We start from the raw sequence: 17,699 nt of genomic DNA on the forward strand, positions 1-17,699 counted from the left end.
CTGATAGGCGATTTTGCAAAAACTATTGGCGCGAAGTATAATGACTATTGTATGAGCTGTCATGATGCGGAGGAAAAAGAATCAATTAAACACCTCTTGTGTGAGTGTCCTGCATTTTGTGTAAAGCGCAAGCAACTTTTAGGAGCATATAGCTTCAGATTACTGGCGGATCTGGAAAACGTTAACTTAAGCAGTCTGCTAATGTTTTTGGAACAATCTGGTTGGTTCAACAAAGAAAAATAATCAAGAAGGTTCAGCGGTTAAAACTAGAAGTGCCCATATGTAATAGGTACTTTTAGTTAATGTGGTATCACAATGGACTGAATAGTCTAAGTGAGCCTGAATCTTAATCGGTCTGCCACTTTAACCTAACCTAACCTAACCTAACGAACGAAGAGGAGTGGAAACAAAAGCTTAACATTACGCCGCGTGCATAATTAATTTTGTTTCGTTTGTAATAGAAAACAAAATTTGTGAAATAAACCAAAAGAAAAATAAGGTCCACGGAAAATAGACTCCTCCTGTGATTTATTTAAAAAGGAAAATCAATCAACCTTCGTGTTTATTGTGTGGTGTTACCGGTTTGCTACTAGAGAGACGAGTAAGCGCAAAGGCAAAGGTTACTGACCTATAACAATAAAATTGAAAGTGAAATCAACCAACCAAATATACTGGTACGTTCCTGTCACGTTGATATGCACATCAACATATGGTCCTTGAAAGCCGTTTTTTAAATTAAGCCAACCGTTGAAAATTAAAAGGTACGTAAAGTGTATTTGGATTTGATAATTTGGTGTTACGAGAGAGATACTGGCACACGAAAGGTTGAATTTGACTCAATATTGAAAAGTGTCTTGAATCTCTGTATGTCGTGTCGTGTATAATTACATAATTTGTAGATTGCAGAAATATCAAATTGTCCAACATACAGAAGATCGCCGTTACTCGTTACTTTGCCTCTAGAACATTCTAGCAGTCGAAATATTTCTGTCTCACTTCAAGCATAGAGAAATAATTGTTGTGCTTAAAACCGGTACATTTTCTTGATTTTCCTTTGTGCAGTTTTTTCCCTTTGATTTGCGTTGTGCATTTGTCCCTATGATATGGAAAGCTTTTCTTTGCTGAATACCGCACAGTGGGTTGGCAAGATAAATTTGTGAAATCTTCAATTGTGGAAAGAAAATTTTGCGTTTGGTTCTTATTACATATCATTGGATAAAATTCGACAACAAAAAATAGAAAATATTCATCTTGAGCAAATGACACTGGGGTTCAAACCTATTTTGTAAAATTCAAACAAAGTGGTTTTGATTTAGAAAATTCGTCGTCGTTTGCTAAATGCATGCCGTTAAATGATATTGTCTCCCAAATTAATCTAACAACTAATCGAAAAACAAACTAATCATTCGGCTGTTGGTTTTCGTTATTGCTACCATTGGCAACGGACAAATCAATCAAAAGTAATTAGAGTGTAAAAAGGGATTTTCTTGTCCAGATTTCTAATAGGAATTAATAGGCTAACAAGATATACTTCCCTGCAGAACAGTATAAGCTGGTTTGTGAGCAATTTCATTTTATACAATTTGTCAACGGGTATTTTATTGATCAGATAAAATTCAAATTTGTTAACTGAATTGTAGTCACAATGGGATTGCTAGAGGAGCTATTGGTTCATTGCGAAGAAATTATCTCATATGAGAAACAGCTAAGGGAATCCGATGAAAAAATATATAATGAAATGGCTTTAGAAGCGGAGAAGGAGGAAATTCAGAACTTATGGGCAGAATGGAAAAATTTATATAAAAAATGTAGCAATGATACAGATCTCACCAAGGAGAATAAAGTAACAATGAAAAAATGTAAGGCGGATGCCCATAACGGCTATATAAAATGTATGTCTATAATCGGTAGCTGGAAAGATGGGTTAAAGCCAGGTGTCCCGTCAAATCAAAAATCTAATAATTCGATTTCTGTCCCTCCGTGTGATACTCCAGTTTTTCATGGAGATTATCAGTCTTGGCCCAGTTTTAGGGATTTGTTTACGGCAATTTATGTGAACAACAAAAAATTGAGTCCCGTTGAGAAATTATATCATTTGTTTCAAAAGACAAGTGGAGAGGCGAGAGATATAAACAAAAACATCCCTTTAACAGCAGAGAGGTTTGATATTGCATGGGGAAATTTAAAAACACAATATGAAAACAAAAGAATTCTTATAAACTCCCAGCTTCGAACATTATTTAATTTGACTCAGTGTACTCATGAAAATTCCTGCAGTCTGAAAAATTTACAAAGGGAAATAAAAAATTGCATGTCCGTATTAAAAGAGTTCAATATTGATATTAGCTCATGGGACTCCATTTTTGTTTACCAGTGTTGTTCCAAACTACCAAGATTGACTTTGTCCCTTTGGGAACAATCGATTGCTAAAAATAATGAGGTTCCGAAATGGGAAGACTTAGATACATTTTTGACAGAGCGGTTTCACGCACTTGAGAGCGTGTCTGATATTATGGGAAGTAATGAAAGCGGCTCTCGCCAAAGAAACGCAAATAATGAAAAGTCGAGACAATATAAAGTTCATCACACGAAGGTGAATAATCAAAAGTGTTTCTTATGCAAAGCTAATCATAATTTAAAATCTTGTGCCAAATTTCTCCACATGAACTTTAAGGATAGGCTTTCAACTGTAAAGAGAGCTAGTTGCTGTCTTAATTGTTTGAATAAAGGGCACATAGCATCTGCATGTCAAACAAAACACTCTTGCTTAAAATGCAATATGAAACATCACACACTCTTGCATAAGAATAGCACTGTTCAACACGGAGATAGTAATAATGTGAATGAGACTAATACTGTGGCTCAGATGCAACAAACTCAAAATATACAGTCCACTGATACTTCCTCGAGTTCAGAAAATGTAAGGGCGTTTCACACTTCCGTTGCAAATAGGACTATGTTAGCCACAGCATGGGTAAAAATAGTAAAAGATCACCAATCATTTAGTGTTCGAGCACTAATTGACCCTTGTTCGGATGACAGTTTTATATCTGCCAAAATTCAAAAACTTCTCAGACTACCTACTAAACCGATATCAGCGGAAATAACAGGTTTAGGAAATCAGGAACTGACAAAATGTACGCGAATAGCCACATTTACTCTAAGTTCTATGGAGGAGTCAAAGTTCTCTGTAGAAATGGATGCGTTAGTTGTCTCGGACGTTACGGGAAATGTCCCAACCCACACCTTTGAAAATATTTGTATTTCTCAACTACCAAAGTTGAAATTTGCTGACCCCGGTTTTTTCAAAAGTGGTCCTATTGATGTCCTCATTGGAGGAAATTTGTATCCATTAATTCTACTTAAAGGTGTAGAAAATGGAATTCTCGGTTCGCTTGTGGCCCAGGAAACCTTGTTTGGCTGGATGCTAACTGGCCCAACTAGCAGTAGGACATCGGGGAGAATTGTTCGCGTCTCTCACTGCACAAGAGTTTGTATCAACGAGTTGATGGCTAAATTTTGGGAGATTGAAGAAATCCCAAAGACGAAAATTTTGTCTGAAGATGATAAAAGATGTGAAGAAATTTACAAACGAACAACAATTAGAATGCCAGATGGAAGATACATAGTAGATTTGCCCTTTCGATTAGATCCACCTTTGAATGCAACTGGTAATTCCTCCAGATATGTAGCTCTATGCCAGTTTCTCAGAAATGAAAAAACGCTTTCCCGAAAGCCAGAATTTAAGTCAATGTATGATGAAGTCATTACGGAATATTTGACCCTTGGTCATATGAAAAGAATTGAGGCCCCATCTAAAGAAATGAAGGAATATTATTATCTTCCACATCATGGCATTTTCAAGCCAGAAAGATCAACGACAAAGTTAAGGGTTGTATTTAATGCCTCTTGTCCTTCGTTTGGTGGGAAAAGTTTAAATGACTACTTAATGGTTAGGCCTGTGCTTCAGAAGGATATCGTGACACTTTTACTGAATTGGCGATTGTACAAATTTGTATTTAATGCCGATATAACCAAGATGTATATGTGATTTTCATGCTGTATATGTGATTTTCAGCTCAATACTGTCACATTTGGTGTTAATTGTGCACCATATCTGGCGCTGCGCACTCTTTTGCAGCTAGCAGATGACGAAAGTAGACGTTTTCCAATTGGTTCCAAAATCTTGAAAGAATGCATGTATGTTGATGATGCATTAGTCGGATCACATTCAATCGCTGAGGCTATAACAGCTAGGGAGCAATTGGTTCAAATTTTAGAATCAGGAGGGTTTGAGATTCGAAAATGGACTTCCAACTGTAAGACGATTCTTGAAAATTTACCTCGGGAACACCTTTTGAATTCTGAGTTTCTGGATTTTGACGAAAAGAGTGTGGCTAAGACTTTGGGTATCACATGGGATGCCGTTTCTGACTCATTCTATTTTGTGTCTGAAAAACTGGAGGAAAAACCATTTTTCACTAAGCGTGAAGTTTTATCAATAATAGCTAGGTTATTTGACCCGTTAGGATGGTTGGCTCCAGTTGTGATAACAGCCAAAGTGCTAATGCAGCAACTTTGGCTAGATGAAATTGAGTGGGATGATCATCTTAAACCTTTGACTTTGATAAAATGGAAGACATTTGTCAAAAAATATAAGGATATTGACACAATTCGTATACCCCGATGGATTAAATATTCTCCTGCATGTAAAATTGAATTGCATGGATTTTGTGACTCGTCTGAAATGGCATACGCTGCCGTATTGTTTGCTAGAGTTGAGATTGATGGTAAAATTTTCTCCAATTTGTTGGTATCTAAAACAAGAGTAGCTCCAATCAAGAAACTCTCTTTACCTAGACTTGAGTTGTGTGGAGCTTTATTATTGTCGGAACTAATACATTGCATATTGCCTCAGTTAAAACTCCCAAAATGTTCTTTGTTCTTGTGGTCTGACTCAACAATCGTATTGGCGTGGTTAAAGAAACCATCTTATACTTGGGTGACGTTCGTTGCAAACCGGGTAGCAAAAATACACGATAGAGTTGGAAACTGTTGGAGGCACATTTCAACTCATGAAAACCCTGCTGATCTAGCAACGCGGGGGATGGCTCCTTTAGAATTAAAGGAAAATCGTCTATGGTGGTATGGCCCTGAGTGGCTGCAACAAGATTCCTCTTTCTGGCCCTCAAATTCAATAATTCCTGACACGAACATTGAGTCCAAATCTATAAAAGTTCATTTAGCTAGATCAGCTGAAAATGAGGACATAATTTGCCGGTTTTCTTGCTTGTCTCGGGCTATACATGTGATTGGATACATACTTCGCTTTATGGCAATGACTCATCCGAAATTAAAGCAAATTAAAACATTCACAAGCCCAAAACTTTCCAGTAAAGAACTAGTTGAAACCCGTTTTCGTTTGATAATTTTATCTCAAAAAATGTATTTTCCGGAGGAGTATGATTGTCTCATTAATAAAAGATCCCTACATTCAAAAAGCTCTCTTCTCAGTTTAAGCCCATTTTTGGACACAAACCATGTTATGCGTGCTAATGGACGTCTTGGCTCCACTCTATCTTTGTCTTATAACGAAAGACACCCTGTGATACTTTCGCAGAAAAGCCATTTTGCAAAGTTATATATTGATTTCATACATAAATTGACCTTACACGGCGGTATACGATTAATGCTTGCCACTGTCCGTTTAGAGTGTTGGATCGTTAAAGCAAAAAACTTAATAAAAACTCACGTTCACAACTGCCAAGAATGTGTCGTTGCTCGTAAGAATATGCAAAAGCAAGTTATGGCTACGTTGCCTCCAGAAAGGACAACATTGACTCGTCCGTTTACGAATACCGGCGTCGACTATGCTGGCCCATTCGATATTAAGACATATTCAGGTCGAGGATGTCGTATCACAAAGGGTTACATATGCCTTTTTGTTTGTTTTTGTACACGAGCTATACATTTAGAAGCGGTAAGCGAGTTATCTACCCCCGCGTTTTTGGCTGCACTGACTCGGTTTGTATCCCGTCGCGGTTGTCCCAACATAATATATTCCGATAACGTTAGGAACTTTGTTGGTGCTGCTAGAGAGATAAGAGAGAGCCTTTCTAAAACGCTAACAGAGGTTAAGGATGCAGTTTTGACTCGATACTCTTTCCAGAAAATAGAATGGCATTTTATCCCAGCTTCTGCCCCTCATATGGGAGGGTTGTGGGAGGCTGGGGTCAAAAGTTGTAAGACGCATTTGAAAAAAGTTGCTGGACAAGTAAAATGTACGTTTGAAGAATTTAGTACAATTTTGTCCGCAATTGAATCTTGTCTAAATTCCCGGCCATTAACTCCATTGTCCGAAAATATTGATGACCTTGGCGTCTTGACCCCGGACATTTCTTGATCGGGTCCTCTTTGCTAACTCCAGCTGAACCAGAAATAGTTCCATCAACCACAGCTTTATTAAATCGATGGCATAGACTTAAAGTCATTCAACAAGAATTCTGTCGGCGTTGGAAGTCCGACTACTTAAAGGAATTACATAAAAGATGTAAATGGAAGCAACCTCACGACGATTTGAGGGAAAATGATCTTGTCATATTACGACATGAAACGGGTGGTCAAAATGATTGGCGCATGGGTCGTGTCATTAAGATACACCGTGGAGTCGATAACCATGTGCGAGTCGTAGATTTGAAAACTCAATTTGGTAACATTACACGACCTGTTCACAAGTTAGTATTATTACCTCGATCTCTTTGATATCACTATTTGCCTTTAACTCGTGAGTATTTGTCTCTCAACATCAATTGATATCACTATTTGCCTTTGACTCGTCGGTATTTGTCTCTCAACATCAATTATTATGTCCCTGTATTCGAACCTGCATTATTTGATGTATATATCTATATCTTCGCAGGAATGGATTATCAGGAAGAATTTTGTTGCCCCTTGTGCACCTCTCGTCACTCATTTCGTAAATGTAGGCGTTTCTTAGTCATGCACCCCTCGGAGAAAAGGACTACTATCAACCGGTATAAAGCGTGTGAAAATTGTTTGGGTTTGTCGCACCAAAAAAGCCGTTGTCCTAGTGCCTATCGCTGCAAGAATTGTGGTGAACGCCATCACACCCTCCTACATCCGCTTGACACCACACAATTTGAGTGGCTCACAATGACTGCCTTAGCTCAACTGCGACGCATAACTGTAAAGGAAAAGTACCAGCCAGTTCTTGTCGAACTTGATCCAAATCGTCCTAGCATGGCATATCGTTCAAGCGAATGTTGTCCATTAAACCTACCAGAACACCAGGGGTATGTGAAGTTCCAGTTTACAGATGCCATTTACCAAACCCGAACATTGACAACTTGTATCGAAGATTTTGATGGCAATGTACCATGGTCACCACCGAGACCAGGAGGGAATCCCCGTCCGTTACAAAAAAGGTATGCCAATGTCGATATGGCTAATCCATTTTTTGCTCAATGTGTTGGTGCATCCATAGTCTTGGGTGAAGATGTATCGTCCAAAATCTATTTGGGTTTGCCCCATGAACAAGAAGGACTTCCATACGCTCAAAACACAATTTTTGGGTGGGCATTCTTTGGCCCTCTACCGCTGATAAAGAAGTGGCACAAGCTCCGACGAGATGACTAATTCCATTTGTTACGCTTTTGAAAATTACGCACATTATGCCTTTGTGTTTACTTACTATTATTCCTTTTGTACTTGAACATATTGCATTGTATTAGGTTTATATACAACATTTTAATTTTACCTTTATTCACCTTTTTCTTTCTTTAGCTACTTACTAATTGCCCTTACGAAATATCAACTTGAATTCCTATCTGATTGTATCCAATTAAATTTCTCGAAGGGCACGTGGTAAATAGTTTTCATTATCCCATTTAAAATTTACTTGTTAAGTTAAAAAAAATATATATTGGAATTGATTTCATTAAAATTTGCATAATTATGCAAGGGGTGGCGGTATGTTCACACCTGTAACATTCGTATTCAACTATTATTTTCCTACAGGGTAACTTACAATTTAGAAATATTGGCAACGCAATGTTATTCTTTTGTTTCCACTTTCTATCATGTATTGTTCTTTGCTTTGTTATTGATTTATATGAAAATGTGTCACTCGCTACTCAATGAGCGAGTACAAAATCAAAAAGTAGGTCACTAGCATTTTAACCAACGAACGAAGAGGAGTGGAAACAAAAGCTTAACATTACGCCGCGTGCATAATTAATTTTGTTTAGTTTGTAATAGAAAACAAAATTTGTGAAATAAACCAAAAGAAAAATAAAGTCCACGGAAAATAGACTCCTCCTGTGATTTATTTAAAAAGGAAAATCAATCAACCTTCGTGTTTATTGTGTGGTGTTACCGGTTTGCTACTAGAGAGACGAGTAAGCGCAAAGGCAAAGGTTACTGACCTATAACAATAAAATTGAAAGTGAAATCAACCAACCAAATATACTGGTACGTTCCTGTCACGTTGATATGCACATCAACAATTAATGATCAGATCATTATATCGGAACTGGATATAGGTAAAAAAACGACTTAGGCGATCCACAAATGATACATCAACTTACAACAGAACAAATGGAAAGACTTTACAGAGATATAGCTACATTTCCGTCGTACGAAAAAGATGGACTTGGAAAACCCAGTCTTATAATGCACACCATCGATGTGGGCGAAACTAGGCCAATAAAGCAAAGGCATTGGCCAGTTTCACCCGCAGTCGAGAAATTAATGTTCGAGGAAATTGACCATATGTTGGACTTAGGGGTCATTGAAGAGTCAACGAGCACTTGGAGCAGCGTGGTGAAGAGAAAAGGCTATGATTGGACTCACGTGAGATAAATAAACATACCTTAAAAAAAAGCCTACCCTTAACCCCATATAGACGGGATATTGAGTAGACTTCCTCCAGCTAAATTCATAACCGGACTAGACATGAAACACGCATTCTGGCAAATACAATTGGATGAGAAATCTCGCCAGATCACTACATTCACAATCCCGAATAGGCCTCTGTATCAATATACAGTTATGCCATTCGGATTGTGCAATGCGCCACAGACTCTATGACGACTAATGGATCATGTTATACCGCCTCATTTGCCAACTCGAGTTTCGTTTATTTAGACGATTTACTCGTTTTGTCCGAGGACTTCGATTCTCACCTTATTTTGTTGCGGGAGGTGGAATTGAGTTTGTGTAAAGCAAATCTCACCATAAATATTTCTAAATCTAAATTTTGTATGACCGAAATTAAATACTTGGGATTTATTGTCGGGAATGGGGAATTAAGGACAGATCCTGAGAAGATAACGGCAATTTTCGACTTTCCTGTACCTTCCTCTGTGAAACAGCTAAGGAGTTTCCTAGGACTCTCAGGTTTGTACAGGAGGTTTATTGACAACTTTGCTTCCATATCTTTTAACCTGACGGAATTATTGAAGGCCAAAAAGACATTCGCTTGGAATGAAGCGGCTCAGTCGACATTTGAAAAGTTAAAGTCAATGCAGACTTCTGCACCCGTTTTGTCCACACCCGATTTCAAGGAGAGATTCATATTGCAGTGTGACGCAAGCTCAACTGGTTCGCGCATATATATTTAGGGCCAAGATTTCTGTGTTATAACAGATCACGCGAGCTTAAAATTGCTAATGCGACAACGTGATCCTTCTGGTCGGTTAGCGAGTTGGGCACATAATCTCAGAGGATTTAGATTTACCATACAGCTCCGAAAAGGGTCCGACAACGTCGTGGCGGACCCTTTTTTTTGTGGTCCGATTATAGATTTGACATCCGATGAGTTTAACTCAAAGGAATATGATCAACTTAAGCAAAGGGTGCTGCAAGAGGATTCTAAATACCCTGATTTGAAAATTGTTGATAACTTTCTATATAAGAAGACTCAATTTTCGCGGAGTGCAAGAAAAGAATTGCTGGAGGCTATGGTTCCCGGAAGGCTTGGTTCCAGATGTGCATCATCGAGCTCATAATCCTCCTTCTGCCGGTCATTGTGGAATCGCTAAAACTGTTGAAAACTGAAAGAAGATAAAATGGCTTCGCAAATACGGAATTACATTTCTAGGTGTGAGACGTGTAGGTGTACGACACGGGGACATATCGGACTGCTGATAATTGTTTACCATTGTACCAAATTTATGTTCTTGCAGCTTTTACGGAAATTTACATCAGAACTAATATGTGACTATATTCGTAATTATATTTTTACTGTTATTGGTGTGCATGAAACGGTTTAGACGAATAATGGCAATCAATTCCGATCTGAAGTTTTTGACAAGATTTGGGGTATTGCATATTTGCACTGCAATATACTCTCCCCAATCAAACTCGTCGGAACGAGTCAACAGATCAGTCTTGACCTCCATTAGAGCCTATATTGGAAATGATCATAAACATTGGGATGATAATCTTCCTGAAATCTGTGCAGCTCTTCGCTCAACAGTACATAGAAATACACTATACTCCGCATACAGTTTGGTTTTTGGGCAAGAGATGATCCTTAATGGTAAGGATTACGAGATGTTGCATAAGCTAGGACTATTTTCTGAGGATACGCGAATGAAATATCCCGATTATCTCCAATTCATGAGGGAAAATGCAAAACAAAAGATTTCTGATTCCCAAAAGGAAAATGCATTCAAGTATAATTTGCGTAGTCTATTCAATATAAAGAGGGTGAAACCGTCTTGTCTCGGAATTTCGTTCAAAGCAATGCTGCAAAGAATTTTAGTTCTAAACTTGCCCTGACATTTCGAAAAAGCATTGTTAAGCGGAAAATAGGCAATTCATACTATGAGCTGATGGATGATACGGGTAAAGACCTTGGTGTATATCATGCCAAAGATCTTCAGAAGTTGATAAAATAAGACAAATTCCTTTTTCCAGCTAAGTCTTCTTCTGATAGGCCATCGAATACTTATCTGTTTTGGAGTGGAAATTTTCGGAATATTTTTGGATATAAATATTTAAAAAAAAGAAGAAATGAATAAATTAATGATAATAGTAATAAATAAAAATAGTTAAATTATTCGGTATAACAAATTAAGTTTTTGAATATAACGGATTTTTAGCAGAACCAACAGCGATTTGAGATATCTGGCATCTTATCGTACTACCGTACTAGATATTGATTCGCCGATTACATATTAGGATTTATTGATTATTGTTAATCGGTTGCATACTACTGAACCTAGCAGTTTTGTTGTTGTTTACGGGTACCTCATTGATAAACGTTTAGGTGGTTAAAACAAGTTTTTTGGCAAAGTTTGGCGTCATTTGCGATTTTGAAGGCGATAGACATATCAGAAATAGATCGAAAAAATATAAACTGTGTACAGTAAAACAACGTGCTTCTAGTAAAATCCAAAAAAATAATTAATTCACCATACAAATACACGAAGTAATTCATTTATACTTTTATAAATCCGCTAGAAGTTTTTTGGGTGAGTTCACAGAAATTACGAAATTTACACAGTTTTGCTAAAATAAATGAAATTATAGGAGTTGGGCTAATTTATCGCAAGGGCCACGTATACCATGTGAATTGGTCATGTATACCAGCCTCCCCAAATATTCTAAAAAGTTTTTCGTTACTACAAATACAACCAAATAAATTTGGAATACTTTCTTTGGATTGGAAAAGTGGAAAAAGCACCTGCGAAATCATAGCCCCTTATCAATCTTCAATTTCTGTCAATAGCGCCAATTTCACTTTATAGTTTAGGCAAAGTAGCCTAACCTAAGCCAGTTAACCATGGTTAGGTTAGGTTAGGTTAAAGTGGCAGCCCGATTAAATTTCAGGCTCACTTAGACTATTCAGTACCTTTAGGTACTTTTAGTTAAATGTGATACCACATTTAACTAAAAGTACCTATTACATATGGGCACTTCTAGTCTTAACCACTGAACCTTCCTTATTATTAACTTTTGTGGAACCAACCAGATTGCTCCAAAAACATTAACAAACTGCTCAAGTTAACGTTTTCCAGGTCAGCCAGTAATCTAAAGCTATATGCCCCTAAAATTCGCTTACGCCTAACACAAAAAGCAGGACACTCACACAAGAGGTGTTTAATTGATTCCTTTTCCTCCACATCATGACAGCTTACACAATAGTCATTATACTTCGCACCTATAGTTTTAGCAAATTCGCCTATCAGGCAGCGACCCGTTATAGCAGATATCAGGAGTGCTATCTGACGCCTTGAGAACACTAGCATATCTAGTGTGCGGTTTAAGTTTAAATGGGGCCATATTTGTTTGGTGTCGTTACAACCCTCGCAATTTTCCCATCATAACAGCCTTCTCACGCAGTAGGAGCTTGCAGGTAGCCAGAGGCATACCAACAGATTCTAGTTCCCCTGGAATATGTAAGGTAGTTCCTAACCTTGCTAACACATCTGCTTCGCAGTTCCCCGGAATGTTCCTATGGCCAGGCCATATTAGGTGAATATTGTACTGCTCAGCCATCTCGTTGAGAGATTTGCGGCAGTCTATGGCCGTTTTTGAGTTAAGGAACACAGAGTCCAAGGATTTTATTACAGGTTGACTGTCTGAGTATATATTAATGCCAATATTTGTTGGAACATTACTTCTCAGCCTAAAAAACACTACAGTGATTAGGTAATCTTTTCGCTATTCGAATTTCCAGATCTTTAGAATATACTCCGAACCCCACTTGTCCATTCAATTTGGAGCCATCAGTATAGAAATCTGTATAACGTCTATTCCCAGGGGTTTGTGTGCTCCACGCCGCACTGTTGGGAATTAGAGTTTCAAACTTTTTGTCGAAAAGTGGTTTTGATAGGGTGTAATCCACTACGTTAGGCACATCTGGCATTACTTTGAGGACCGAACTATGACCGCACATTTTTTCCAACCACAGCGATAGCTCGCGCAACCACACAGCCGTTGTTGCAGCTGACTGTTGGGCCAAAATGTCTAAAGGCAATAGATGTAGCATGACATTAAGGGAGTCTGTTCCTGTCTTACTAAATGCGCCTGAGATACATAAGCTCGCCATACGCTGAACTTTATCTAAACAAGTCGGTTTCTGAAGTGCCGGCCACCAGACTACAACACCATATAGCATTATAGGTCTAACTACTGCAGTGTATAGCCAATGCACAATTTTTGGTTTTAGTCCCCACTTTTTCCCTATTGCCTTTTTGCACGAGTACAAAGCTACCGTGGCTTTTCTCGCCCTCTCTTCAATATTAAGCCTAAAATTCAGCTTCCTGTCCAAAATAACGCCAAGGTATTTTGCACACTCACCAAAGGGAATTTCAGTACCCCCTAAGGAAATGGGCCTAACCGTGGGAGTTTTACGATCTTTGCAGTACATGACTAGTTCTGTCTTTGCTGGATTTACACCAAGATCATTATCTTTCGCCCATTTCTCAGTCATCCGGAGAGCTCTCTGTATAATATCTCTGATTGTGGATGGGAATTTTCCCCTGACTGCTAGCGCCACATCATCTGCGTATGCCACCACTTTTATCCTTTCTTTTTCTAGGGAAACCAGAAGGTTGTTTATAACAACATTCCAAAGAAGAGGTGATAGAACTCCTCCTTGGGGAGTGCCTCTGTTCACATACCTTTGTATGTTTGCTTGCCCTAGTGTGGCCGAAATACGTCTCTTTATTAGAAGTTCGTCTAACAGCCTAAGTATACCTGGATCAACATTCAGAGTTGTCAGTCCATTTAATATCGAGCTCGGATGGACATTATTGAACGCCCCTTCGATGTCTAGAAACGCCACGATTGTGTATTCTTTGACAGATAGTGAGCTTTCAATAAAGCTGACTAGTTCATGCAATGCGGTCTCAGTAGACCTGCCCTTCGAGTATGCATGCTGTCGTTTCGAGAGCAAACTTGAATCCACGCTAGTTCTAAGATACATGTCTATCATCCTCTCCAGGGTCTTAAGTAGGAATGAGGATAAGCTGATTGGTCGGAAATCCTTCGCACTCGAGTGAGAGGCTTTTCCTGCTTTAGGTATGAAGACGACTTTTGTTTCCCTCCACTTTTCTGGAATATATGCTAAGTTTACACATCGTTTATATATCACCGTCAACCAGGGGATAACTCTTTCAGCCACTGCCTGTAACTCCGCCGGAGTAATTCCATCAGGTCCGGGGGATTTGAATGGTCCAAAGCTATTTAAAGCCCATTTTATTCTAGATTCCGACACAATTTCCTCGATAGGAAATGATCGCTGAGCCTCTGTTACACCGCCGGAACATGGTTCAACCGTCTGATTTCCAGGGAAGTGTGTGTCCAAAAGTACCTCCAACGTCTCCTCACTGGACGTTGTCCAATTTCCCTCCGATATTTAAATGAAACCTGGAGCGGTGTTAGTGGATGCTAGTACCCTCCGTAGTCTGGAAGCCTCTGACGTATTCTCAATACTGCTACAGTAATCATCCCAAGAGTTTTGTTGAGACCTTCTCAGTTCTCGTTTATATTCTCTCAGATTCATCTTGTAAGTGTCCCAATCCTCCGGAGCTCTTGTGGACTTTGCTTTGTTAAAGAGCTTCCTGCAGGATTTCCTCATATTACTTAACTCCGTAGTCCACCATGGCGGCCGATTTTTTCCCCTTGGCTTTCCTCTAGGGCAAGCAGCTTTCAGTGAAATGTTGAAGGCCTTAGTAATCCGCTCCACTGCGTGTTCGATATCTTGCACAGTGCTCATATTTGTCTCCGGCATTTCCGGTATCATCGAATTGAACGATTCCCTATACCTATTCCAATCAGCTTTCCTAACATTTGGCGGAAATATGGTCTTTGAAGTACGAACAGCCAATCTGAAACTGATGTAGCGATGATCTGAAAAGCTATGTTCCCTCAAAACTTGCCACTCAGATATCTTATCATTCAGTTCCGGAGAGGTCAACGTTACGTCCAAAACCTCTTGTCTGTTCCTGGTGACGAAGGTTGGTGCATCTCCCTTATTGCAAACTACCAGGTTAGTACGCAAAATAAACTCTATTAGCGACTCTCCCCTTGCATTAGTATCACTACTTCCCCAAATACTATGATGTGCATTTGCATCGCATCCCATAATGAGTTTTGTCTTTGTTTTTAGTGACTCCTCAACTAAGGTCTTAACGGCACAGGGTGGCATCTCCCTATCATGTCCCATGTAGACCGAAGATACCCAATATTTGCATGTGGATATCTCTAGACTGGCTACGACAGTGTCTGCATTGCTCAATGAAGGAAGCAGAAACAAGTTTAGTTCGTTTTTAGCAATTATACATGCTCGATTTATATCGGTACCGGTATTATGCAAAAGTTTGAAACCCGGAGTGCTTAATTCACAGATCTTATTCTTATATATGTATGGTTCTTGAATAAGAACTATATCTATGTCTCCTTTCATCAGGAGAACTTTTAAGGCAGCACAAGCGGCCTTACAATGGTGAAGATTTATCTGGAGGAACCGTAGAACCATCCAAATTTTCAACCACCGTCACATCAGCCGCTTCAATTGAGTCATCAAGGGCTTCCTCTTCACAGATCTCGGTGACTCTCGCAACAATCCGCGGTTCAGTTTTGGTGAGGCTTGAGCCTGTAGAAACTTCCCGCATATGATTTTCGCCATAGTCTGCACGTTTTATGTCTCCTTCGGCTTCGCTAGGAGATTTTTCCACTGCTGACTCTACCGGAGGCTTGTCCGTTTCGGAATCCTTTGGCTGATCGCTTTTGTATACCTTCATATGGATGTCATGAACGCCATAACTTACGCGTCCTTGGGTCTGGGCTAGATGTGGCAGCGACTCTATGTTTAATATAAACACCGCATGTCGTCTTGGTCCATCCACCTCATCCAAACGACCAACCTTCCAATCGGCGGTTGGAAGATCTGGGTTACATTCTTTTAGTCTCTCTAGTATTGACTCAGGATCAGGAGGGTTTGCCGGTATCCATGCATGTGCTCTAGGTTTAGCCGGTATGTCTTTTTTATCGACTAACTCCAAAGCGGCTCCTTCCCAAACTTCACCAATTAGCATCAATGCAGCTTTAAAGCAATCCATAGACCTCTGGTCTGCAAAAGCTATTAACTTATATCGTCCTTGATACCATACAGCATCTTGCCGTCGAGGACTTGGTCCGGGAAACTTTTTTCGCACCTCTGAGTAGACACCAGACATCGCGTTCTCAATTTCCCCCCATTTTTGCCTTGGAATCATACCGTCCAATGCTCCTTTATTAATAATAGCCATCACAAGGCTGTCTTTTGCAACTGAGGCAAACGATCTTTGATCCCGTTTAGAGGATGGCAGCTCATCCGGTGATCTTTCCCTTTTTCCAGCTTCAAGAATTCCTTGAGCCCATTTTAAGGAATCGCTTTGCTTAGCCGACAACGTGCTTGGGTCGACTGATCCTAATTTCTTTAGGATAAACAAAGCATTTCTTCGTTCCTTGAATCTCTTTCGAGAGGGATTGCCTCCTTTTGATGTCGTCACCTTAGAAAAGGTTCGACTTGCCAAAGTGTCACCGCCAGTCGACCCGTCTACAGGTCGACTAATTGGGCCTGACTCTTGGTCGATGCCCAAATTTATAACTTCAGTCGTTACCCGTCCACTGGGCCCTGAAGTTAGCAACCCAGTGGATGACTTTGAATTTCGCTGCATGGTGGTTTATTATTTCCACCACACGTGAAATTCGTAATAAGTACTTATTACGATGAAATACTCCGCTATTAGAAAACACGTCCGTTCAGTTCGACGGTGATGGTGGTTTCACCTTAACCATACTTTAAAGGAAAATTAATATTGGAGTTTTTAATTCGGAGCCGTGAAAGCTAACCTAAATTTAGAGCATGGGATATAAAATTAATTAGAATTAAGTACATCAATTAAAAAACATATCCGCTCTTACTACAAAATTGACTTATATTGATGAATATTTTATATCAAATTTGTGAACGGTTTACATCATATTAATGAATCGGTTACATCATATTGATGAATGGATTACGTCAAATTTAGGAAAAGCATTAATCGCTGTGACAATCGCGTTTGTAGCGACGACGAAGGAGAATCATACTTTTGAAGAATTTCATCATCGCATGGATGAAAGAGAATAATCGCAGATACGAAAAATATAATCGCATAGATGAAATACTTTCATCACTTGGAAGTAATACACACAAAGAAAATTTCATTAAAATTGAGCCAACGAAAATTTTTCATTGATATAACGAAACATTTTCATTAAGACAATGAAAATGTTCGTTAATAGTACGAAACGTTTCGTTGACTAACAGAAAATTCGTTATAATAACGAAAATTTTCGTTATATCAATGAATTTGTTTCATTGGCTCAATTTTAATGACACATTTCATTAATATAACGAAACTTTTTCCACCAGTGTATAGTGATCTATGGGATGTCAATATGTTCACCACAGCGGTGAATGACAATTCATCGCCATGACGAAAAATTCGTCACCGGGACGTAAAAATTCGTTGTCATGACGTACATTTTCCTCTCAGTGTATACATATAGAGATTTTTTGTTTATTTCGTTTTGTATCATTCAAACACAATAAATATCATAGCTCTCTTAAAAATGTACTCTCTTAACTATCTTTTTGATTTCATTATGGTTTGGTAAACTGTTAGAAGGTCTGTTTA

At 38.9% G+C, this 17,699-nt stretch overlaps 1 protein-coding gene across 1 annotated transcript; it reads left to right on the forward strand.

The window, feature by feature from the left end:
- Positions 1–1,645: 1,645 nt before the first annotated feature.
- Positions 1,646–7,656, forward strand: LOC142229564 (uncharacterized). The gene is made up of 4 exons (XM_075300133.1): positions 1,646–4,015; positions 4,079–6,281; positions 6,428–6,709; positions 6,920–7,656. Exons 1-4 carry the CDS (start codon positions 1,646–1,648, stop codon positions 7,654–7,656), a joined length of 5,592 nt encoding a protein of 1,863 aa, XP_075156248.1.
- The last annotated feature ends 10,043 nt before the right edge of the window (positions 7,657–17,699 follow it).

Source organism: Haematobia irritans, chromosome 1 (genome assembly GCF_050003625.1).
Source record: "Haematobia irritans isolate KBUSLIRL chromosome 1, ASM5000362v1, whole genome shotgun sequence".
Lineage (NCBI taxonomy): Eukaryota > Metazoa > Arthropoda > Insecta > Diptera > Muscidae > Haematobia > Haematobia irritans.